Source organism: Sander lucioperca, chromosome 17 (genome assembly GCF_008315115.2).
Source record: "Sander lucioperca isolate FBNREF2018 chromosome 17, SLUC_FBN_1.2, whole genome shotgun sequence".
Taxonomy (NCBI): Eukaryota; Metazoa; Chordata; class Actinopteri; order Perciformes; family Percidae; genus Sander; species Sander lucioperca.
In genome coordinates this window covers 12,355,446-12,380,572 of record NC_050189.1, presented here as the reverse complement: position 1 = coordinate 12,380,572, position 25,127 = coordinate 12,355,446, and the positions used below count along the sequence as shown (strand labels likewise).

Below are 25,127 nucleotides of genomic sequence, written 5' to 3'. Positions count from 1 at the left end.
TGTGCAGGCGTGTGTTTGTGGAAGTGAAACATTGAAAAAAAGAATAGAGGAAATCGTGCTACTGATATGTTTTTCCAGTATATCTACATGTATTTAAGGAAACACCTTTGTGATAAGCGCCACAATCTTGAAATCAGCCATTAATAAAAAATATAACAAGTAGCAGTTACACAACTTCCGTTATAGACAGATGTTCATGTATCTGCCTCACTAAACTTCAAAATGAAAAATTAAACAAAGAGTTCACAGAGCCAAGAGAAGCACAGGTTTTTCTTTTTCACAAGACAATGCTTACCCATGTATTTCCTTTGAGAGACAATATCTGACAAGTACGTTCCATGATTGCGTGACAGTAGCAATTTGCCTCTTTGGGAACCATTACCACCACAGAACGTACAAACTTATCCCATTTACAGTATAATATGGCCACATGCCAACAAAATGGCCACTTGCCAACAAATTTTGTCATTTGTAAAATCTAAAATACCACATTAATAGCATAATTATATGACAAGTTTTGTTATAACCATCATGAAATATAGTTCCTGAGCCTCTGAATGATTTTTTTTGTTCTTTGGCTCCACCCACTGAGGTTTTTTCTACCACAGCAGCAGCTCTGTCTCTGAGACAAGGTTTTTAACCTAATGCACAGAATTAGTGTTGCATCAACAGTATAAAATAAGCCACAAAGGAAGTGCCACTTCTCACCTGCTTTCAATACTTGCAGTGAGACAACATGGAGGTCACAGCTCTCCGCATCAGACTGTGTGAGTACTGACTATGTCTTCCTTTTAGTAAAACAAAAATTATAATGAAGCAGGTTTAAGTTAATAAGGCTGTTAAACAAATTCTGTGGACTGCTGCTGCAAAATGTTTATTTTTGACTTTGGCCTTTCTGTTCCATTCATGAGATTTAACAGACAAAACACTGAGCTTTAAGAACAGCTGCAGTAGCTGTAGGAATCGATGAACGTATCGATGCTATAAACATGTCTCTGTGATATTTGGCTCTTTTTCTTTATCTCTCCAGTGATCAGTGTGTTGTTCCTGCTGTGTGCACTTAATCAGAAAGCCTGTAAGTACCAGTTGGTTGCTTATTATTATGAAGGAAGTAGGAACACATGTTCTCTTGTGATTTTGGTGAACTGACCCTTTTTTCCTTTGTGTCAGATTCAGTGTTTCTTCGAGTCGACCCAAACAGGCTGCAGTTCTTTGAATATGAGCCTGTAACTTTCCATTGTGAGGGGGTCAAAGGGGCAGTACACTCTTGTAGAACTACTAGTAGTCTGGCATCCAAACAGCTGTCCTGTAACATTAAAAATATTTTTCTAGAAGACAGTGGAGAGTACTGGTGTGAGGCTGAAGGGGGGGAGAGAAGCAACAGCGTCAACATCACTGTCACTGGTATGTTTGATTTAAGACAACAAGATTTTGTCAAATTCATCTTGACTTTAACATGATATAAATATTACACACCTTGTGATCAGAGCATTCAGTGATCCTGGAGAGTCCTGCTCTTCCTGTGATGGAGGGAGAAGCTGTGAATCTGAGCTGTAGAAACAAGACAGCTTCTTTCAACCTCCAAACTGATTTCTATAGAAATGGCTGCCACATCAGTAGCAGCTCAACAGGAGAGATGACCCTCCACAGTGTTTCCAAGTCTGATGAAGGACTCTACAAGTGCAGCATCACTGGAGTTGGAGAATCACCAGAGACCTGGCTGTCTGTCAGAGGTAAGATACAGCAATGTTTCAAAAATAACATTTATACATACATGTGAAACAAATGACTGCTGTAGGCATGCAGATTTAAAGTTAGGTTTAATCATTCTCTGCCATTTTTTCACTGAAGAGACTACTCCCACCTCCTCCAATCCCACCTCTTCCAATCCCAACTCCTCTGATTCTACCCCATGGATCGTTGTTACTGTTCTATTGATGCTTCTGCTATTGGCAGTGGGACTTCACCTTGGAAAAGGTTATTTGCACACAGGTACGGATACATTTCAAACAGTTTTGCTGCTAGAAACATTCATAGCTATTGCTGCCCTGCACTCCAAGAGGTCACCTGTCAGTCAAACTGTAGGTGGAACTTTGATGTGTTTAACCTTTGATATTGTGTTGGTGCCATTTAAGTGTCTGTAGATTGCTCTCTTTTATATGCTAATGTAATTACTCCTTTGGACAAACTCAGTTCTGCTTCTGCAACAGATCACATTCTATGAAACAGAAGTTCCTTTCATGGTATCTCTGCAATGTATATCTCAACCAGCATTTTTTTTTTATTTTTTAAGATTATTTTTGGGGCTTTTATGGTCTTTAATTGATAGGACAGCTTGGAGACAGAAAAAGGGGAGACAGAGAGGGGAGGCTACATGCAACAAAGAGTAGTGGGTCAGACTGGAACCGGGGCCACTGCAGTTAACTGAGTCTTAGTATATGGGGCGCAGCCTCAACAAGTGAGCTACCAGGGCGTCCCCAAATTGTTTCTGTTTCTTATAATGAGCAAGTGAGGTATTTAGTGACTTGCAACTATTTGGCATTTTTGTTAACAGTTTGGCACAGAAGGGAGAGAGAGATGTGCAGTATGAGGATTGTTGCTGGTAACTGAGGCGTACAAACTAGAAAAACTGCTCCATAGCACCACTATAGGTCAAAGACTTCACAGGGAACTTGAAAACTTGAAAATGGGTTTCTAATATTTGTTCGAATTTTGTGAACAGAAGGCTATTTTAACTCCTTTATAAATGGATTCATTCAATGTCATATTTGTAGTCACAAAATAAAGCACAGAAACAGGACAGATGCTAACTCTTTACACTGGGACATTTTTTCATATTGTCTAAAACACTGTTATTTTTAGTTCCTGCTTTTCTATTGAAGCTGTTATTTTTCTTTCTTGTACTACAGTATTGCTCTACCTGTCCACACTGACACCTGGATCAGGCTTACCTGAGGACCAAACAGGTGAGAACACAAACCATCTATCAGTATACTGGTATATTTATAGCATTCTACCTAGGCATGTAAAAGATATTATATATATTATAAGTTTGATATTATATTTATTAATTAGGATCTTTAAATATAGAGCAATTAAAAAAAACAGAACTACAAAGTGCTTTACACAAGGCAACAATTGAAATTATCTAAAAATATCAAGTATAAAGTCATCATGTCGATGACCTCTTATGCCGAGTTCAGACCAAAGATTCGATACGAGTTGAAACTTGCAAGTACTTGCAACGTGTCGGTCTGCAGCATTCTGTAACCTGCCAGTTCACACCACTGCGGCGAGACGAGATGGTGTACCATCTCCATAGCAACAACTCTGTACGTTATGTAGGCTTTTTGTAGCTAAATATATAATTTGTTGCGTCTAAATATGAATGTGCATAACGTTAGTCATAGTGAGATGTTTGCTACAGTTACATTTCTAGTGATGAATCAACGGCTCATTCACGGCTTTGTCCTAGGATCTCCCTCTCTTCAGTCACTCTCAAGCTCGCTCCACCGTACGTGCTTGCGGGCGCACATTGAGCCTCTTTAAACAGTTTGTAACAGAAATAAAATGGATTATGGATCATTTTATTGTAGCTGACTTGACAAGATGACTTCACTATTGGCTGTTGAAACAGGTGGCGTCCCTTACATTCTAATCTATATCCTTGACGTTCCAATTCCGGGATTGTTGGAATTTTAAACTCCGGTGGATTTCTGAGGACTATGTTTAACTGCTCCTCAGATCTCTGCAGGGTAAATCCAGACAGCTAGCTAGACTATCTGTCCAATCTGAGTTTTCTCTCACACAACTAAAACAACTTTTGAACGTACACGTTCCACCAAAACAAGTTCCTTACCGCTGTTATTTTGCAGCGGCTCTGTGCGGAGCTTAGTGCCGCCCAAGACGATTGTGATTGGTTTAAAGAAATGCCAATGAACCGGAGCACATTCTTCTCTCATCCCGGAGTGCTATTGCCCAAAGCGAGATTACTTACGTTCTAAAACCAGCCTCTGGAGACTCAACCAGCCGAGTCGCAGCCACACCATCGTCTGGTTTGAGTTGAGCTGAGACAGGCCGGTTAAGAACGCTGCAACTTTTCTCAGCAACATTCTAAAACAGTTTCATCTCATCATGAATCTTTGGTAGCCGTACTGGGCTTTAAACTACAATATGAGTTTGAAAAAAGCCTAAAGTCAAATATCCTGGTCTGGCGTAATCCCTGTTGGTAATTGTTGAATAATTTATGGTATACAAAAACAAATGATCTAAAAGGCAACATTAGTTTCCTATTTATATTGTTGTTTTTTTAGTCTCTGTAGAAACCAGTGCAGCTGATGCAAAAGTGGCGTATGCTGTCGTAACAAAAAACAGGAGGAAGAAAGGTACAGTACTTCACTTGACATTGTTATTTTTGTCAAAATTTTACTTTACATTTATAACCTCATGTCAACACAGACCACAGCAATCATGTTATTAACACATCATCTAAATTGTGTATTTAATTGGGTAAAACAACTCAAACTTTAGAATGTATCATTTGGTTTAGAAATTTACAGCCATGCACATTACTGCGTGTAGTGTAGGTGCTGGTGATAATTTGAGCTTCCTAGACTCAAACCACAGAAGAAACCCACAGAGAAAACAAGGTTGAAAGGCCCCTCAGTGTATGTAGTATAAAGGTTATGGGTTTGCTTTATACTAAACAAAAGGGTTAGCTACCTACATACCTAATAACCTAATAACTTGAGAGATGCATTCAATTTGAAGTTAAAGTTTCTGATTGATTCCACCTTTAATATTGAGCTTTAAGAGAAATACTAATTTTCCTTGCACACCAATCTCACTTTTTTTCCTTAAACTTGGGGATGTTCAAGGTTTGATGATGTTGTCATTATATTTCATAAGCCCACCAATCAAAGCCATTGTGCAACCATAAGTGTGTAATATCACAAACACAAATAACAAAGTCAGAACATTCCTTTATTAAGATCAGATTGGTGCCACTCAATGGATGGGAGCTTACTGATGAGAAATAAATAATAATTCAGAGTGTAACCAGCATATGTCCAGCAGAATAAACCTGCATTTTCAATCTGAGATAGGAGAGCGGAAGCATACAGTAAAGTTCTGGCCCAATTTAACCCCTGTGTTTATGCAAAACAAAAACCTTAGTGAGCTTTAAAGGTTTTGGTAGGGGTATTTTGAACTTTAGAGGCTTGGCTAGCTTTTCCACCTGATTGCAGACCTTATGCTAAACTAACCACCTTCTGGCTCATGGTCCTTACTTCACAGACCTATGTAAGAGTCTCTTGGCAAGAAAGATTCCCAAAAATGTCAAACTTCCCCCGATAAATACAATGAAAAGTATTCTAGTGAACAAACTGTAATTTCAACTCAACCTTAAACACCATCATTAATATTGATATATCTACCTATCAGCTGACTACCCCTGTCTCTTTCCGTCAGATGAGGATGAATTTGCGTCTAGACCTATTTACTACACCTTGGGCCTGGGTGACACTGAACACCTGGGTGAGACTCATTGTTATTAAAAAGCAATTTGAATGGTAAGTGATGTTGGGATTAACCAACATCAGAGACACCACCAATTTGGCAATAACGTAAGTGAAATTAGTGTTTTGGTGAATCTATTTATACACACTGACATAATTTCATCTATTTTCAAAGCAGAGCATGCAGCAGTTATCAACCCATCATATACAGAGAATGCCTTATACTCTTCAATCTAGTAGGTAAGACTGAGGGTAATACTGGCTTTTATGCCACATTCACGTCATATGGAATGGATGGTAGAGATTGGAAAGTGTTCTATATTTACAACTTGAGTCATAACATAAGACGGTTATATGAACAGTTGGTTGTATGAGGGTTTTAAAATTGTGAAATGTCATAACAGACTATATAAAACTTCATATAAATTTGAGTTTAATTATAATAAATAATAATAATGACAATAGCCACTTCAGTTTAAATATAAGCATCAAGTAGGATCAATGGAAGCTTCCAGAGTTTCTGAGACGTATTTATGACTCAAATGTCGATGTGAACGCTATTTAAGTCAGAAACTCATATACTGTTATCATCAAACCATATCATGTTTGATCCACTGGCACACCACTTCCAACAGCATTTCTTCTTTTACTTTGATTCTCATGCTTCATGCATCAAAAGAAGACTAGTATTTAATATGAAAATGTTTCCCACCAATGTGGGAAGTGTCTCATAATTTTAGTATTTCTAGATAATCAATTTCCTCAGTTACTTAACTCCGAAAGATTATTTTAATTTTTTTGTTCCACATTTGTTTTATGATATTGTTAAGGCGGTTTAAAACTAAACAGTTCTGCACTGCATTCTATATTTTTCACAAGCTTGATATTGACATACTTCCCCCTTATTTTATATTATTGACATTTGTTCTGTTCATCTTATGTGTCTTGCAGGTTGCTAAGTGAAGGAGGAGCTTTAAAAGACAACAATTTCAATCAATTTTCTTTGTCAGATGAAATTGTATGAGGTACAATTCCATAGAAATGTTATCCCATTAGTTTTTTTCATCCTGTGCATTATTCATCATAAAGCATTTCCACACAATAGACCTAATGGTGCAGCTTGTGTATATTCCGTTAGATAGTACAATTGGCTACATGTATGAGATCAGTGATCATATTTAATGTATTCATATCTTTTTGAGCTGGCCTGACATGGTTGTAAGTTCAGTGAAGTTCAAAGCATTTAAAAAAAATGTTGCATGCAGCCTTCATCTGACGAAATAAAGAACCTGTCTATTAATAGAAAGTATCAGTTAACTATGGTCCAACAGCTAAACCAACTTGTTCCATCTGTGTTTTTGCACACATGTGAGAAGTCTGATTACAGGAACTGCTGCAGTTTTTAAATACACTCTCTGTGGTCAACTGCTAACTTAATGGTGTCGCGTCTTGTTTATCTGAAGCCATCTAAAGCAGACACACTGAGTTTGTGGTTAACACTTTATCATAATCACAATGCTGTGGAAATAGTACGTGTCTCATGAACGTGTAAAGATGTGTTGAGAAGATGTGGAATAAATAACTACTATCACAGTGTAGAGAGGTCATGCTCTACATGTCAACTTGTGTTTGTTCTCTGATACAAAACACATTTTCTCAGGGTCCTTGTCATTTTGACCACCAGGCTGATAGATCTTGCTTTAACAGAGTCTGTTCTTGCGTGAATAAATTAAGGGTTTAAGAAGTGTCTGCCACGATTAAGAGCTTATGGATTTCCTGGTCATTTCACTGTTGATGCTTCCATCACATATTCCTAATAAATCATTACTAAAAGCATCAATATGTAATTTGATTGAAGACAAAGCTGCAGCTACAGCTGACAAAGGTAAAAGAGAAACACTAACAAACTGATCAAATGCGAGAATCAGAGTTTGGGTGTTTCCCATCTCCCTGATGGGAAATGAAGCTGTGAAGACAAACTAATTGTCTGTTATATATTAGTTAAGAGTGAATTATTCGAACTCTACTGTAGATGTGAAGCCATAAAGTCAGAAAGATTAGTGACATGGTTCGATTTGAGTAAAACCTTGATTCTACTGAGCAGATTCCTCTCAGCTTTCCTTTTCATGATGGCCTCTTATCTCAGAGCTCCAGGCGCTTTTAAATCAGTTTGTGACAAATGACAGATGTCAATACCTTCCAAAACGCTTAAAGGCAGGGTTGGTTATGTTAAAAAGTAAGCAAGATTTTAGAGTATCCCCTCAGAGCTCTGTCTTAACCCCTCCCTCTGCCCTCAGGGATCCCCCACAAACAGATATGCATAAGACATTTCCTAAAACAACTCTCCCCCCACCAAAAAAAGCCATTTTAAGCGTGTTTACAAGGTTACAGCAGCTACAGATGACAGATCTTTTTCACTCCTTTTTCAGAACACATACGTTATTTATTGCTGTCAGGGTGTAAAGCCCTTTCAAACTATATATAAAATATGTGTACATTGGAAATAGTTACCAACCCTGCCTTTAAATGCCAAGCAGGAGGAGTCTCAGAACATTCTTTTAATGTAACCATTTTCAAAAGACTTTTTAAATTGGCCTTTAAGCTGGCCACCACGTAAAAAACGAGAAAAACGTCCCCGTGAACACGTATCAATAGATTAAAAATAACGTGACATTTACACGATCTGCCGTGAGACTGGGTTGCGTGGTTGGTGTCACTTGTTTTTGGTATTATGACCCCAGCCTCTAGGTGTCCCTGTTTTCCGTTTGCTGGGGTCTCTTGTGTGTTGTGTTAAGCGGTCGTCGGCCATCAGCCAAACAGCCAATTCATATGATTGGCTGTTTAGCTTGACAAAGAAAGTGAGGAAAACAAACAAACGACTGTGAGAGAGGCACACACAAGGCTCCTTTCATTTTTCATCTCATCTGATCAATCCAATACACATAAGAGCTTTCAAAACAGCCGTCGGCTTGGTGTGTCAGGACCTTTACAGGTGCTGATTTCCATTGATGAACTCTACCTGGGTCAGGGTGCAATTTCTGGCTCCTGCTGTCAGCATTTCACTCCCTCTTTGGCAGGCCTGCGGTGTGAGCGGCGGCATGTTTCTTTTGAATTCCTTGTTTAGCCATATTGTTTACTTTTTTTTATTTTTATTTTTATTTTTAATCTGGGATGGTATGATACAGACTTGCCATTCTCCATCCATCCACCAGATGCCCTCAGACTTTACCCCTGTTCCTCATTTCCCAATTCCTCCACCGCAGTATCTATACCAGCCCATCTACACTTCTCCCTGGCCAGACTGTCAATGGTGTTTCCGCTCCATCTCTGTTAACCTGTGGAATCTCATCTGCTTCTGTCTGGACATGCTACCTTCAACTGTGAGCTTATGTATCATCAATTTACCATTAAATCACTTAACTGTTCCTGTCTGCCTGCTGCTCTGCATTTGGGTCCTTTCCTCATACACCACCGGTTTTTGTATGACCATGCAAAAATGCATTGTGGTGAAGCTGATATTTAATGTACTTTTCTTAGTTCCTTAAAAACGAACCCAGTTAAAGATGCCATACCACCATGTAGCGCACACTAGAAACTTTTAGCTGGGAATGACAAATGGGGTAAGCAAATGAAATGTAAGATGAATGTTGCATTTCCTCATTGTGGTTGCATTGTTAGAAATGTTCCCATAAGATGACACACCGCCTCCTTTTTCATCGTAAGACCTGCCAGTTAGATTGCCTGATTGTAAGAGGTGATAAAACTGAAACCCAAACTATGATAATAAAAAAACCCCAACAAAGTCATGCCGTTTGAGGTCAGTCTGGTCAGCTGAGAGAAAAATTCCAGCATTGAGGCAGTACAGTATATAAGAGGCTAACATTTCACATCTAGTCACTTTAACATCAGCTAACATCAACGGATTTGTTGTTTAAGCCCCTCAAAAGGTAGGAAATGTTTCATAACATTTATAACTTTAGATAACATCTAACATTTATTAACTTAAATTTCATTGTTCATCGGCATAAGAAAGCATCTGTTGGATTTTCCTTTTACTTCCTAAATGAGGTTCATCTCAGTTTAATTTTCAAAGCCTTTCTTAGCCTATACAAGACTGGATGAATAGAATAGAAAGAAAACTAAAGATTCAAGCAATATTAAAACATAAAACGCTGCCAATTGAAATATGTCAGTAAAAAAATATCTATATAAAACTGTATAATATATTAAAAAAAATACGAACTATTTGCAATAGAAGAAATATTTAAAAAAACAGACGGAAATTTAAACTAAATACTTAATGTGTAGAATGTGCATCATCATTTTTTTATTATGAATGTTGTTACTAGGTATTCAGTTGTACAGAAAGTGTAGGCATTGTAAAATTCTACAGAGAGACCTTGTTAATCATACTAGGACAGAATCATCTTTTTTGGTGTGTTTCTTAATAACTGTTGCAAATTGCAGTTGTCATTGACCTTTACCGCTTCAAATGAGATCATGAGATAGATGCACACAAACTAAATATACTTTAGTACATACTTTCATGATCTGACATGCAACTTTTGTTTGTCAGGATTTAACGTTTAAACTTTGTTTCTCGTCCTCGTGTCACCAAACACAGAAAGAAGACTGAGATGGATCCACATTGGGTGAAGTGGAAATTAAGTGAGTATTTTGCAGCAGTATTGTGTTTTATTTTATTTAGACAAAGAAGAAATATAAAGAAACTTAGAAACTTAACTGATAAAAGACTGCCATCAGACTGTCCCTCTGCCATGTTGGTATTCAATTTTACAGACTGGTGGCGACTTAAAGGTGGTTGGAAATTGGAAATCCTGTGCTTTCAAATATGTGGCGTACGTGCAGATTTTGCTGTGGTCAGTTCCTTGATCTGTTTCCTTGTCTGCGGTTTTGATCCACTGAAAACCGCTACACAGTAGTTCTGCTTTTAAGCGCAAAGTTTTATTTTCAGCGCTGCATGATGAAATGAGAGACCAGTCTTTACTGGCATATACTGTTTACTTTATTATAGGATCCCCATGTGCATTTAAGCACAGCTACTCTTCCTGGGGTCCACATTTGAAAATATATATTAAACATTATATACATACTGTATGTGACATACACTGCAGCTCTCTTTTCATTGTGTGTAATTCTTCAGTTTCTCTACTTCCTTTTTGAAATAATTCACACTGTTGTTTCATATTTAATCATGTCATAGTGTATCTGGTCAGAGTTGTAGATTTTTGATGAAAAAGTTGTCTCGTAAGGTTATTATGAATGCTAGATCAAATCCAAGATATTTGTTTATTTTAGTTAGTAGTTGTGTTTTAGTACCTTAGTACTATTTTCTTGTGAAGAAAGTGACTTTTTGTTGAAAGATTAATTTGCTGTGCATTTGATATACAGTATAGATTTAGATCTGTATAAAGTGCAGGTGAACAAGATTTTTTGTTGAGAGAAACAAAAGGTAATACTTTACTTTATGGGTCTGTAATATCCAAACTTTTTTACAATTTAAATATACTAATATTTTCTGTAGTGAAAAAGTAATCCGGTACTAATCAACAACAGTAGAGATAGTGTTCATTTAGTACACTTTCATTTCATTCTTTCAAATTGATTCCTAGCCTAACCTTTAAAGCAAAAACTTGAAATTGATTTACAGGCAAGCATACAGATTAAGATATATGGAGAATACAGTTACTTGGGTTTCAATGGAGCTTTTATTTCAAGAAAAAATCATATTTCACATACAATTCGTACGAAATTCTTTTCATGAAACTTCCAAGGAAATAATTGGAAAGTGACATAACAGAAAAACAAAACATTACCAAATAAATCTAAATATCTATATTAACAACACGGTCTCACGGCAGTTCGTGAAATGGTCACGTTATTTTTAATCTATTGATTTGTGTACATGGACATGATTATGTCGTTTATTTTGTGGTGGTCAGAACGTAATGGGAAGCATCTATATGGAGGTTGGGTTTAGGAAAAGAACAACGAGGAAAGATAACGTAACACGACGGACAAGATCCGCGGGATCTGGGGGACGCGGGACAACAACATGACGGTTGAGTTTAGGAAAAGAACAACAGGAAAAGTTAACGTCACACGCGGGACACAATCCCCGGTCTCTGAGGTGAAAGTCTTGTGTTGTTTGACCCATCCACCACCCCAACCAACCTCCCTATGTGGATTTTCAGTATTTAATACTACTCGCTACCGTAGTCGAGATGTGATCACGAAAGATGCTTCCCATTGAAATACATTAAAATACGTTTAAAATACGTGCTAACCACCATGAAATAAACAAGATAAATGTGTCCATGTACGCGACTCAATAGATTAAATGACCAATGACCATTTCACGAACTGCCGTGAGACTGGGTTGATATTAATTGTAATAAATGACCAGTATTTTGCCAATGCAAAACTTGGCAATACAACTTGGGCATAATCATGCAGCCCTAAAATACACGTTTCGTGGAGAGCGAAAGTGAAACCAGAACTTTGGGTTTCTTTCCTACAATAAAGAAAAAACTAATTTAAAATCCCTCTGACAAAAATAACAAAATATTCAGCCTGTGAACATAGCTTTACTAAAAAGTACATGTTTAGATAAAAACAGTAACAATCATAAATAGTTTATTCAATATTTATTCCAGTTTTTTAGCTGACTTCCCAGAGCTCAAGAACACTGAGTTAAACGACACGGCTCGACAAAAGAGGCGGGTTCTCATGCGAGTTGAGGGGGTCACAGTTAGTTTAGACATGTCTGTAATAGCCGAAAAGAGAGGACTAAACACTGTAGTAGTTTTTAGACAACAGAAATTACAGCTAAAGAGTGACTATGAAGAAAAATGACTTTGAAGAAAGCGTTGGTGAATATTACAGATGTGGATGAAACCAAGTTACGATGGCACAAGTGCCTGCCGTTGTTGTAGTTTAAACTACAGTTACAAAGTTAAACAACAATTACTTTGTGAGGTTTAAGTTACTACTCAGCAGGCGCTTAAGTGGACCTCAGGAACACATTTCACTTTTTCAGAAAGACCTAGAAAAATAATGGTAAATGAAAGAGTAAATTGAGTTAGTGAAGCTAGCCCGGACGTTATGACTTTTTTATTTTTTAAAGGTAAGTAAAGGCTCAGTTTTTTGTGTCTTACCTTAAATTAAATTAACTCAACCCATCTTTAGCTTTAATCTTCTCCACTTGTTGAATTGAATGTCCCAACATCATGGAAGATGGAAAGTGACATGAGCTCTCTTTTTGAGTAAAATGGAGTGTTTTCATCTCGGTGTGTGTGGGTTTCCAGTTGCTGCCAGTGTGCTGCTGCTCACATTGTACCACAGCACCACTGCTGCTGTCAGCTTGAAGGATAATCTGGCTGATTGTCTGGAGGACAAAGACTATGATGAACTGCTGCAGACTGTGAAGAACGGCCTCCCGCGCATGAATACATCTCATCATGTTGTTATTGTGGGAGCTGGCGTGGCTGGACTGACCGCTGCCAAGCTACTGCAAGACGCAGGACACAAGGTACATGCAACAAGCTGATATTGGTATAAAGACCACTACATGGTAGGGCTGGTTTTTACTTGCTATATGAGGGTGGGCTCGTAGAAACTATTGTTGGCAACTTGGGCGTAGGCCTGTAACAATTATTTAAAAATTGTTTGCATCCATCAAACACGTTTCTAATACCCACGTAGCGTCTCCTAACAGTAGCTATCATATGATCCTATGGACTCCTACCAGAGAACGCACCACCCGCAGTTGCAAGTCAAGTCAGCTTTTGAATGATAACAATCCACCGAAGCACCTTTATACGTGTTTTAATTATGTAGTTAGTCTGTCTGTTGTGTTTAAGCACTGTTGTGCTTTGTTAAATTAGTAAAGGTTCTGTAGCTGTGTCTCAAACCAATGAAATTGAACACACACTGTGTTTTGTTAGTGATTAATGCTTTGTTTTTAATTGACTGGGATTCATATTCTTTCGTCAATTTTATGTTAATTCAAGCAAAAATACATTGAATTATGATAATAAAGAGGTGTGGTTCACTTCATAGGCTCTGTACTTGCGTATCTGGGTCAAACAACAGTGATATATAACAAAAGATGTATCCTGGGATTCATTCAAAACTTTAATTTGGTTGAAAAAGTAATAAATAAATGAATACTTTTAAATTTGACGAAAAGAGACAAATATATTGTTAAAAGCAATTATTTCTAAGACATTAATTGTACAGCAAAATTTGATATGTGCTATAAGTGTGTGGGTGTGTCTTCAGCCCTTTTTTTCTCTGAATCTAATCTTCTTACTCCTAGTTCTACCAAGAACACATTCTTTTGAAGGTCCGACTTCCACAGAACTGATCAAAAAACTTCATGGGAACACGTGTGTGTGTGTGTGTGTGTGTGTGTGTGTGTGTGTGTGTGTGCGTGTGCATGTATTTCATTTTGGATCAAAACTTTTTCCTCAAAGTCCTGCCAAGAACACTATCATTATTTTGCAGGTGTAACTTCCACAAAACTGCTATAAAGGCCGGCTCTAGGCTGCCCACTAAATCAGAAGTTAGAAAAGGTATTTTCTTTGCTACTTATTCCATTGGCTGAACACATTTTCTTAACTTTTGATTGTGTGAGAAAGACCCACGTTTGGGCCCCTGCCCCTAGCTTCTGCCGGCCTTGAGCAGGGTGTTAAGGAAAAACTCAGAATCAGAAAGGAGTTAATTGCCACAGTAGTGGCCGAATGTGCCTTGGTGATAAGTACATACGTAACAAACAAACATATTAAACATTAACACAAGAGAAGCACAATTGATATTCACACACATGAAGAAGGTTCGATAGACTTTAATAACTTACACAGAAGCATTTAATGGAATCTCTGTTGAGGAGAAAATTAGGCAGGCCGTACAGGTTAACCAGGATGTCATGTCGTGCCGTCCCAACTCTCTTAAGTTCCTGTCTACCTGAAGGCATATTTAAACTAATGCTTGATGCTATTAAGTTTAGCTGAACCTTCAATGTCAACGGAGATATTGCGGGTGCCGCACAGATGCTTAACCCAAATACCTCAGCACAGACAGAATGTGCTATGTGTTTACTTCCTCCATGACCTTGGCAGGATGGGAGTGTTTGAGGCAGCACTGTCTTATTCTGCTGTTACGTCTCCCATCATCTATGGAGACACAGAGTGAGTAAGCTGTAACTTCCACCAAAGAGGGCTTTAGACTGTCCAGTTGTAGCAATACCAAACCTACTACCTTTGAGACATTACATAATGGCCTTATTGTGTATTTATCTGTTTGTATTTTTCTGTTCTGACAAGGTAACCATAATAGAGTCTAGTGGTCGTGTTGGAGGACGGGTGGAGACCTACAGGAATGAAGAAGAGGGCTGGTATGCTGAACTGGGAGCCATGAGGATCCCAAGTACTCACCAGTGAGTTTAAGTTTTAAAAATATTCAGTTGGGCATTTACATATAAACATGGCATGCAACCCTTCCCTGTTTCAGACAACATGATTGTGTAAAAATGATGCTGATGAAACTACCAGCTTTTAATGGGGTTGATTTGCAAGGAAACCATCCACCAGCATTGTTATTACAATTATTTAGAACACTAAAGATGAGATAAAAATGAAACGTGGATAGAATCAAAAAGAAATTAATAGTTAAGCTACTGTAAAGGTTTTACTATCGCTACAGTGGAATTGACTCAGTTATGTTATCTATAGAGCTAAACATTCCTGTTTATTTACATAAAAATAACATGGCGAGTTACTTAAAAATAGTAGAAGGTAAATTTTGTTGTTGAGGCCCTTGGAGGCTGCCACTGTTGTCGCTGTCTTGTTAACTTAAAACTCAAATGATGTAGGGATGTTACATGTGCCACCATTAAATGTCTTGCCTACACATCAAGAGTAGTTAGTGAATGTCATTGTTTACTGTCTGTCTCACACGGTAAAGATACATTACAGTAAGGCCAGTTACACACTGGAAGCGTGGCGTTTCTGTTGCGTCTCAGAAGCATGGCGGCTGCTCGGATTTTTCTGTCTCCTACACACCAGAAGCGTGTGTGACGTGGCGCTGCTCCTGCTGCTAGGTACATGGAGGGCTGATCTCGGGACATAGCACCTACAGATTCAAACTCTGAAAAATGGGTAAGCGGGCTGTCTGTTTATGACAACTTTGTGTAGCTGTAAAGAGCCTATATAGCCTATCTGATGTTAGACCGTCACTCAGAACACACACTACGTTGTTATTGTAGCCTATCCTACCTACCCTTTATATATAGGCTACATACATATGTTACTATGGAAAATTAAAACGCTATTTGTTCTTTTTCAGTTTGAGTTGTTGACAGAAGAAAAGCCATTGCAGTCCTTCTTCTGTTAAGAATTCGCCAGAGGGGAGAGAGTTGTTAAACATAAATATATAGCCTACTGATTTGATTGAAGCAAGACAACGTCGGCAGTATTGACTGCAAAATATGTTACAGAATATTTCGTTCTGTATGACAGGTGAAATATTTGAAAATCTTTTCTCTCTCATTTTTTATTACATTTCTACATTGATGTCAAAACCTAGAGACTTTCAAACATCAAGATGTCATTTATATATATGCATTTGTGTCTAAATGACATATTTTCCTATTCTATTTTGCCTGGAAATGCTTTCAACACGCTCGCGTCTCGCGTGAAAAATAGGCGTCGGTTCTATTTCTAGCAGGCACGCGTCTCACGCAGGCAGTGTGTAAGCTCTAAACTGTTAACATGGGAGCCGAAATATAAACGGACACGCCACGCGGCTGACACGCTCGCGAGACGCTTCCAGTGTGTAACCGGCCTGATAACCTAACCACCATCCCCTTTGTCACCAGAATCGTTCGTGGGTTTGCGGACGAGCTAAAGGTCAAGCTGAATAACTTCATCATGTATGACCCCAACACCTTTTACTTGGTTAATGGGTTGTTGAAGAAGACGTACACAGTACAATGTGACCCTGACATTCTGAAGTACAACGTGACGCCAAGTGAGAAAGGGAAGTCAGCCGACGAACTGCTACAACAAGCGTTGCAGAAGGTACGTAAGACAGAAGAAAGGAAGGAGGGATGGAAAGAAAGTTACACAAATTCACACATCCTTGGAAAGCAAATGTATTTTTCTCTTTTGTAGAGTAGTTTCTCACCGACATAGAAGGGTTATATAAATAATGGTGCAACATAACTAATGGTATAGCTTCCTCAATATTGGACTTTCCTGGTCCAGGAAATTCACTAATTGCAGAAGTCAGAGTTAATTGTTAAAGGACAATTCCGGCACAAAACAAACCTATGGGTTATTAACAGATGTGTTCCCACTCTGTTGCTCTCTGTGACATGTTTTCATGCTAATCGAATGTGTTTGTAGCTTGAAAGACGCTAGCGCGGACCGCTGATTAGCTTACAACGCTAGTATTCGGGGCACAGGGAAAGTAAAAACAACACATTTATACCACTAAAAAGGCTCAAAATATCACCAAACTTCAACTGTAGCATAATGAGGGTCCCTAAATATTAACCAAAGCATTGAGAACATTGTAAGTGTACAGACAGTTTATTGAACGAAGAGCTGCGGGAGCTCTGTGAAAGGGCTACGAGAGAGAGAGTGCTACCGGTAGTCAATGCCGCAACACAGCCTCATACTTCGGGAAACTGGTGGTGTACCTGCGGACATTGTGAAGCTATGGCCACTGAACGGGACTGTCTGTGTTGCACGGAGTGGGACCTGTTGCATCGCAAATAAATTGGAGACGACGACCCAGACCGGAGGGACCAGATGGACAGTTATCCACTGAGTAAGTACACTAGACAAGTTATGCAGAGTGCGATTATTTCAGATATATTGAGCAAATTGCTTTTGATTTTAGTATGCATCGCCAGCTTTAAGTCATGACTGGTTTTCAAGACGGCGGCGGCATGTAAACATGAACACGAGTGTCTTTCTAAACTATCTTTTTAATAAACTGTACACTTACAAAGTTCTCAATGCTTCAGTTAACATTTAGGGACCCTCATTATGCTACCGTTGAAGTGTGGTGATATTTTGAGCCTTTTTAGTGGTATAAATAGCGATTTCTTTTTACTTTCCCTGTGCCCCAAATACTAGAGTTGTAAGCTAATCAGCAGTCCGCGCTAGCGTCTTTCAAGCTACAAACACATTCGATTAGCATGAAAACATGTCCCATAGAGCGACAGAGTGGGTACACATCTGTTAATAACCCCTAAGTTCGTTTTGCGCCGGAATTGTCCTTTAAGCTGTTCCGGCCAGTAAGATTAAAAGAGGACATGTTTAAAGTCTGAGCTATAGGAAAATTAGACAAACATTGAACTACAGGCATTGCTGTTCATTGGGCCCAACCTCTAACCTCCACTTGGTGCCTTTTTGTGTCAGGCTAGACCATACAGTCGAGTTACACCTTTATGGTTCATTATAGGCAAATCAAAGTTCAGTTTGACTCATGGTGACACCATCAGCTCAATAGATAAATGAGTGAATTGTTCCTGTTTTTTGTAGGTAAAAGATTACGTGCAGACTAATGACTGCGAGGCTGCGCTGAAAAAATATGACCACTACTCTGTGAAGGTAAAACACAACGATGTCATTAAATGTTGTAAAATGAGAACAATGTGTGGGGTAAATTGCGAATTACAACTGATATTTTAGTGCATTATCAATAGCATTATTTTCGCATGGTTTTGCATTTGAAAACAAACAAGTTGTTACTGAAACTCCCCACCACATCCACAAATGTCTGTACATTCATAATTCTTGATTTAAATTTTAAAACCTGACTAGTGGAAAACGTAATCCAAAGATTTTGTTTTAACACTTGTTAAGCTTTCTTTCTGAGCCACCCTGACAGCATTACATGGAACTTTGTTTAATAGGAGTATCTGAAAGAAGAAGGAGATCTGAGTTCAGAAGCAATAAGGATGATTGGAGACCTTCTTAATGAAGAGAGCCTCATGTACACAGCGCTGACTGAGATGATCTATGACCAGACTGACATCAACGACAACACTACGTAAGGCCCTACATCCCACACTGTCAACTATTCAAGATTGGAATATATTTTTTTGCAGTAGAGTTAAAAATTATAAAACCCCTGGCCAGAAAATGTGAGGTGGTCATGAAAGGTCTGGAAAACTAAAGTGTACTGGCTTCAAGAGAAAACCAGTACATTTTATATTTTCATCTGAAAGACAGTAATTCAGTGGCTTTACATGTAGCCCTATGTAAAGTAAATTTTTGACCTAAACCTGAAATTGAAAGTTGTTTTTATCAACCGGCATCAAAACTCCTTTGACACGTATGCCTGAATGTTGCTCTCCCAGTTTAAATCATAACCTATGAATATAACTGTACATAAACATAACATATTGACATATTGGAAATGTGCACCTCTCTACAACATTGCACTCAAACAAGTATTTGTTTTTAAGGTATTATGAAGTGACTGGTGGATCAGACCTTCTCCCGAAAGCTTTTCTTAATGTCCTGGATGTTCCTATTCTCCTCAACTCCAAGGTCAAAAACATCAGCCAGTCAAATAAAGGTGTAGTAGTATCGTACCAGACAGGACAACAGTCCTCTTTGACAGATCTTTTCGCTGACGTTGTCCTGGTAACAACCACAGCCAAAGCAGCCCTCTTCATTGACTTTGATCCACCTCTCTCCATCAAAAAGATGGAGGCACTGAGGGCAGTCCACTATGACAGCTCCACTAAAATCATCCTCACCTTCAGCGAGAAGTTCTGGGAGAAGGATGGCATCCGAGGTGGAAAGAGCATCACCGACGGGCCATCCCGTTTCATCTACTACCCCAGCCACAGTTTCCCAACCAATGAGAAGATTGGCGTCCTCCTGGCCTCCTACACCTGGTCTGACGAATCCCTCCTCTTCTTAGGTGCGAGCGATGAAGACCTGAAAGAGCTGGCTCTGAGAGATTTGGCGAAGATCCACGGTGAGAGGGTCAAGTCTCTCTGCACAGGGGTGGTGGTGAAGAGGTGGAGTGCGGATCCTCACAGCTTGGGTGCCTTCGCTCTCTTCACACCCTACCAACATTTAGAGTACTCTAAAGAACTCTTCAGTGGTGAAGGCAGGGTGCACTTTGCAGGTGAACACACAGCCTTTCCTCACGCTTGGATCGAGACATCTATGAAATCTGCGATCAGGGCTGCTTCCATAATTAACAAAGGGTCAGCTAGAACTCAACACCATGACGAGCTCTAGGGTCTACTTTCTAGGTCAATCAGTACTATCATAGTAATGAAATGTCTGTGTCAAATTGTATCTTATGCTTGGTGATTGCATTCCTTCCTTTGGAGTAATGCTCATTGTGATTGTCCTTACACCATGCAGTTCTAATCTGCATCAAACTGGTGGTTGTTTGGCAGTTACTGTTTGTTGTGTTCATTTCAATTCCATTGTTTGGCTGCAATGTCAAAGCCTGGCACACTTCCTGGGGGCATTACATACAGAGAATGAAAGAGCAGGCAATTGACAGCTGATCTGATTTAAACATAACAAAAACAGCTCATTACAAAGAAACAAACTGTAAAATGTTTTCATACAAATTTGCTACTTTTAATCTAGGTTCATTGGTGCTCTCAAATTATTGAATTAAATGCTCAAATTAATAGTTGTTTGTCCATTACTTCATCCTTGTCCTTTCAATACTCTTTTTTTGTGCATGTTTAGCAATTCTGGCCATCTTTATTAGTTGTGTGCAAACATACATTTTAAGTTTCCAGGTGAGGGGCAAATGATCTTAATGTGCCACATAGGTTAAATATGATTTCATTACATTATAGATACATGTTGTAAATATACTGAGGATGTTTATGTTAAACAATATTGTTTTATCATGAACATGCTGCCACTATAAACACTGTTGTTTGATATTAAAATTGATTCATTTTGTTTATTTCTTATTTTAATGTCAACCAATTCTCCTTAAGTTAAAAAAGCAGCTCTTATTCTAAAGACTAGACCCATGCCCGGATTATCTATACGGGCACTTGGGCCAGTGCCCAGGGGCACCAACCATTCACAACCAGTGGGGGGGGCACCACATGACACAAGCTTTGAACAATATTTTCCGTAAATTGTTATATTATTCACTTGAAATTGTTGAAAGACCATACATTACTTGTTAATGAACACTAATTTCACAATAATAATAAAAATAATAATAATAATAATAAATTATAAATAAATCAATATTACATGACCACTATCACTCCCCTCCCCAATCTGTCAGAGTTGAGTTGGTCCACAAGTATGCGCAAATAATGATAACAATAATCAAAAGTGGCCAGTTTAACCCCCCACATTTTTATCATAATGATGAATGTGAGGTGGTTCGGGCATCTGGTAAGGATGCCCCCTGGGCGCCTCCCTAGGGAGGTGTTCCAGGCACGTCCAGCTGGGAGGAGGCCTCGGGGAAGACCCAGGACTAGGTGGAGGGATTATATCTCCAACCTGGCCTGGGAACGCCTCGGGATCCCCCAGTCGGAGCTGGTTAATGTGGCTCGGGAAAGGGAAGTTTGGGGTCCCCTGCTGGAGCTGCTCCCCCCGCGACCTGACACCAGATAAGCGGACGAAGATGGATGGATGGATGATGAATGTAAAATATGAACTATTATAAAAAATAATAAGTGGTTGGCTTTCTTGATTCAATGTAATTGGCAAGCAAAGAAAAACATTTTTCACACAAACCCCCCCACCTCTGGTTGAGAGGTTTGTTGTGCCCAACCCTTCACCGTGTTTTTCAAGCACACAGTTTTATTCAGTATGCAGAGAAGTGTAAAAGACCGGTCTACAGTCTGTGCTTCTTTTCCTAGAACTCGTATTTCTTTCAGAGGACTTTGTGCAATAAATCCATATTCTTAGATCTAATGTTGATAGTCTTTTGTCCATATCTTATTCATTTTCGGTCCTTTTATTGTCGTTAGCTGTGATGCTAAAGCAGTTTTAGCTTTCCCATGATGCTTTTGAAAGTTTTTGACCAATCAGCCGAGTTGCTTTCAGGGCCCATGAAATAAAGTCGGAAAAATACATATTTGACCGACCCACAATGCTGCAATATATAGTATTGATTTTGGCTTTTTGAATTGATAGACATTTTGAATTGAGACATTTGAGGTATAGTGCCCGGGGGTACCACATTGTCTTAATACGGGCCTGACTAGACCTCCCACATACCGAACATACACAGTGGTTTAAGATAGCTAGATACATCTTTTATTGTCATTGCATGTTAAATACAACAAAGTGAAAGTGTTTCTCTGTCTGAAAAGCAGAAGCATTGGAGGTGTCACGGCTTCATCTACATACTGGATATATATGACACTGTGTGAATGAGAAGTATGCGGTTAACAATGGCAATTCAAGAAGAATTAAATAATTAAAATAATGGTTTGTTGATTTCCTCCTTTCAGTTCATATTTTGGGCAGGGTTCCCAATAAATAAGATTACACACACACACACACACGTTGATGATGATGTTGTGTTCAAGGTTTTATTGATCATGACCTACCCTACGACCACCCTACCCTATACCCCCAGTCCCACGCCTTCGCCGCTAAATGTGCAACTGTACATTTATGTTACTTTATGTTATGTTGTGCTGCAGTGCAAATGTACTGTTTGTGTGCTTACGTGCTGAGGTGTTTTTTCCTGTTCCCACACTGTTCTTATCTTTATGAAGATAGTCTGAGAGTTGCTTTTTTTCCCTCTCCTCTCCTTCATGTCATGCTGTATCTGTCCCTGCGAGAGTTAAGAGAGAGTTTTAAGTGTGCATGCGCGAAAGCTGCATGCTGCCTGTTCCTGCTCCAGCTGTTGTATATGTTGTTGTATACCTGAGTGGTAACAAAAAATAATTTCCCCCTGGGATTATTAAAGTATTTCTGATCTGATTCTGATGAGACATGACCAGTAATTCTAGATCATCAGATTCTGATGTGTCAGTGAATCAAAATTTAATTCAAATGTACTTATAGTGTCAAATTATAGCAGAAGTTATCTCAGGGCACTTTTACAGAGTATATATAAGTATATATATATATATAAAGACCCAACAATTCCCCCCCAATTTATCTAATCTATTGAGCGGCCATCTGCCTCAACTAGCTGGGGGGGAGAGAGAGAGAAAGAGACTAAATAATGAGGACCAAAACCCTGATTTAAAATAAAAGATAAACAGGAAGTCTTACCATTTTCCAGTTAAGCCAGTTAGACGAGAAAAAAATTCCAGCCCTAAATGTGTCTATTTAAGAGGTTTTCCCTTTCATTTCAAGTTACTCGAACAGAAGATGTTGACATTGAAGCTCTTTAAATGGTAAGAATCTGTAATTTTATTTGATGTTTTGTCTCAAACTATCATTGCAACTTCACTATAAACATAGTATTTTCGTTAACTTTATGAATGAGTTAATTTTTTGAAAGAAAGAAAGATATCGTTCTCTTCATGTCACCAAAGAAGGGAAGAAGACGCGATTAATAACAAATGGGTCTGTGTGAGGCAAAATTATTATTTAATCTCTTTATTTTTTGATAATTTGTAGTTGCTTAATGGCACAAGGCATTGATTCCCAAAGTGCTGCACGGGCCAGGTGCAGAGTTAGGTGTCTGTATGAATAGCAGATAAAAATATGTGCCTTATATAAGGGCGTTTTCACACCTGTAGTTTGTTTGCTTTGGTCCGAATCAGCTGGTGAGTTTGTAAACTTGGAGCGATTTGCCCTCGGTTTGGCTTGGTTTGGTTTCACACCTGGAAAAATCCAAGCATACCAAAATGCGCCATTACAAATCACGCAGGAACGTATTGGTCAGATGTGTCTGGGGGGCGGGAGCAAGAAAGTAAATACAGGAAGAAGGTCCTGTGTTCTGGACTAGTGCATATTTCTTGCATCTCCATGGTCAAACCAGCTCATTTCATTAAAATGATCAGACATTGTTTCGCGAGAGATGTTACTACGTCTGCTCTGGTCACCAAGACTTCGCTCTACTCTGCCAGCGTCTGTCTCCAATTTTAGCGGCAGCTGGTTTGACCACGGAGATGCGAGTGACGGACGGCAAGCTTGACCGCAGTCTATTTCTGTGATAGAAACACTGCAGGCTGCTACAGTTTGCTGCTCTGCTGCATCGAAGATTGCTAAACACCCCTGACTACAGGAGACATTAGCTCAGACTTGCGGAGTATGTATAGTTGGTGCAGTTTGAGGTCGGATCATGTTCTCACCACAAACGATCGATTGAAAGACCTGCTTAACAACCAGAGCCTTATGTACACAGCACTGAGTGAGATGATCTATGACCGGACTGACAAGTCACTATGGTGAGAATCAAGCAAGTCAAGACGAGTCCCTGCTGTAAGTCAAGCAAGTCACAAGTCAAGTCATACAAAACCTGTTACGTTAACTACGCATACATTGATTTAATCGTAATGGCCCTGAATCAGTCGCCGATTAACTTTCACATATACTGCATGTCTAAGCAATAGATTCGAAACCAAATCTGAAGTATCGTTAAGGTTAAGTTAAAACTAAACTAGCTGAAGTTTTACCAGCTGGTTTATTACTGTTAACGTTAGCTAAAAGACACAATTACGTACCTTTGTTTGTGTTGCTTGAAATGACGGATGAAGTTGGATGTTGTGTAATAAAAATGCAATGTAACTATTGTCCCTACGGCTGAAGTTACTGGGCAGCTATCATAGACTGTAGATAAAGATGTAGCGATAGGCGCTCACCAGATCTGCTGCCGTTACCTGGATTGGAGGACAGGAGTTGCTCCACTTTTCCACACTTTTTGCCACAGCTGATAAATTAACAGGGCTTATTTCTGTAGATTGATGGCTTTCCTCCAGAGTTAACACAACTGCTTCCATGGCAATGGTCTGCTATACATGGCCACGGTTTGTTGTGCTAACGGTCTAGCATACCACAGAAATTTGGACCTCTCTCTGCAAGACTGCATTCAATAAGAGTATCGTTTTTTGTCTTTTTCTTTTTAAGGTATGATGAAGTGACTTGTGGGTGGGACCTTTTTCCCAAAGGTTTTCTTAACATCCTCCATGACCCCATTCTCCTTATTATAATAATAATAATAATAATAATAATAATAATAATAATAATAGATTTTAATTGTAATGCACTTTACATTTGAAGCAAATCTCAAAGTGCTACAGGTAAGATCATAAAAGCATGGTAAGAACATCGATATAAAATACAAATACTGCAACGACTTGCAGGGATAGTTAAAACTCATAAGTTCTGCTAAAAATAAATGTTTTTAGTCCTTTTTTAAAAGTCTCAATAGTTTGAGGTGCCCTCAGATGATCGGGGAGTGTATTCCAGATCTGAGGAGTGGAAGAACAGAAAGTCGATCACCCATTATGCTGAGATTAGTCCTGGGGAGAAGGAGGCGTTTTGAGTTTGTTGAACGGAGGGATCGAGTTGTAGTTAGAGGGGTGAGTAGTTCTTTCAGGTAGGGGGGGGGGCATTTCCATAGATGCACTGGTGGGTAAGGAGGGAGACCTTGTAT

General features: G+C 38.9%; 2 protein-coding genes across 5 annotated transcripts in view; both read left to right on the top strand.

Annotated features, from left to right (window-relative positions):
* The first annotated feature begins 611 nt into the window (after positions 1 to 611).
* LOC116052121 (high affinity immunoglobulin gamma Fc receptor I-like) lies at positions 612 to 6,948 on the top strand. Of its 4 annotated transcripts, none has more exons than XM_031302651.2 (10): positions 612 to 767; positions 1,031 to 1,075; positions 1,171 to 1,404; positions 1,488 to 1,733; positions 1,852 to 1,977; positions 2,910 to 2,966; positions 4,314 to 4,385; positions 5,470 to 5,535; positions 5,692 to 5,756; positions 6,468 to 6,948. In XM_031302651.2, the coding sequence occupies exons 1-9, from the start codon at positions 737 to 739 to the stop codon at positions 5,751 to 5,753; spliced, it is 939 nt and encodes a 312-aa protein (XP_031158511.1). In that variant the 5' UTR covers positions 612 to 736; the 3' UTR covers positions 5,754 to 5,756; positions 6,468 to 6,948. The 4 variants fall into 4 exon arrangements, with proteins under 4 accessions (XP_031158511.1, XP_031158510.1, XP_031158509.1 ...); XM_031302650.2 differs by having other exon boundaries at positions 1,852 to 1,992; positions 5,695 to 5,756; XM_031302649.2 differs by having other exon boundaries at positions 1,852 to 1,992.
* A 3,182-nt stretch (positions 6,949 to 10,130) lies between these two features.
* LOC116052106 (L-amino-acid oxidase-like) overlaps positions 10,131 to 25,127 on the top strand; it is a 38,539-nt gene continuing 23,542 nt past the window's right edge. Inside the window, exons 1-7 of the mRNA XM_035994281.1 lie at positions 10,131 to 10,184; positions 12,845 to 13,068; positions 14,864 to 14,976; positions 16,417 to 16,618; positions 18,092 to 18,160; positions 18,466 to 18,602; positions 19,021 to 19,811. Of these exons, the coding sequence (XP_035850174.1) occupies positions 10,154 to 10,184; positions 12,845 to 13,068; positions 14,864 to 14,976; positions 16,417 to 16,618; positions 18,092 to 18,160; positions 18,466 to 18,602; positions 19,021 to 19,810 (1,566 nt within the window). The 5' untranslated portion in view covers positions 10,131 to 10,153 and the 3' untranslated portion in view covers position 19,811. The remainder of the gene's footprint in view (positions 10,185 to 12,844; positions 13,069 to 14,863; positions 14,977 to 16,416; positions 16,619 to 18,091; positions 18,161 to 18,465; positions 18,603 to 19,020; positions 19,812 to 25,127) is intronic.

Bases quoted from the DNA above. Each gene is read 5' to 3' on its own strand.
- LOC116052121 (XM_031302649.2), top strand. From the start codon at position 737: ATGGAGGTCACAGCTCTCCGCATCAGACTGT. The intron at 1,734-1,851 runs GTAAGATACAGC...TTTTCACTGAAG, and splicing joins GACCTGGCTGTCTGTCAGAG to AGACTACTCCCACCTCCTCC. The intron at 4,386-5,469 runs GTACAGTACTTC...TCTTTCCGTCAG, and splicing joins AAAAAACAGGAGGAAGAAAG to ATGAGGATGAATTTGCGTCT.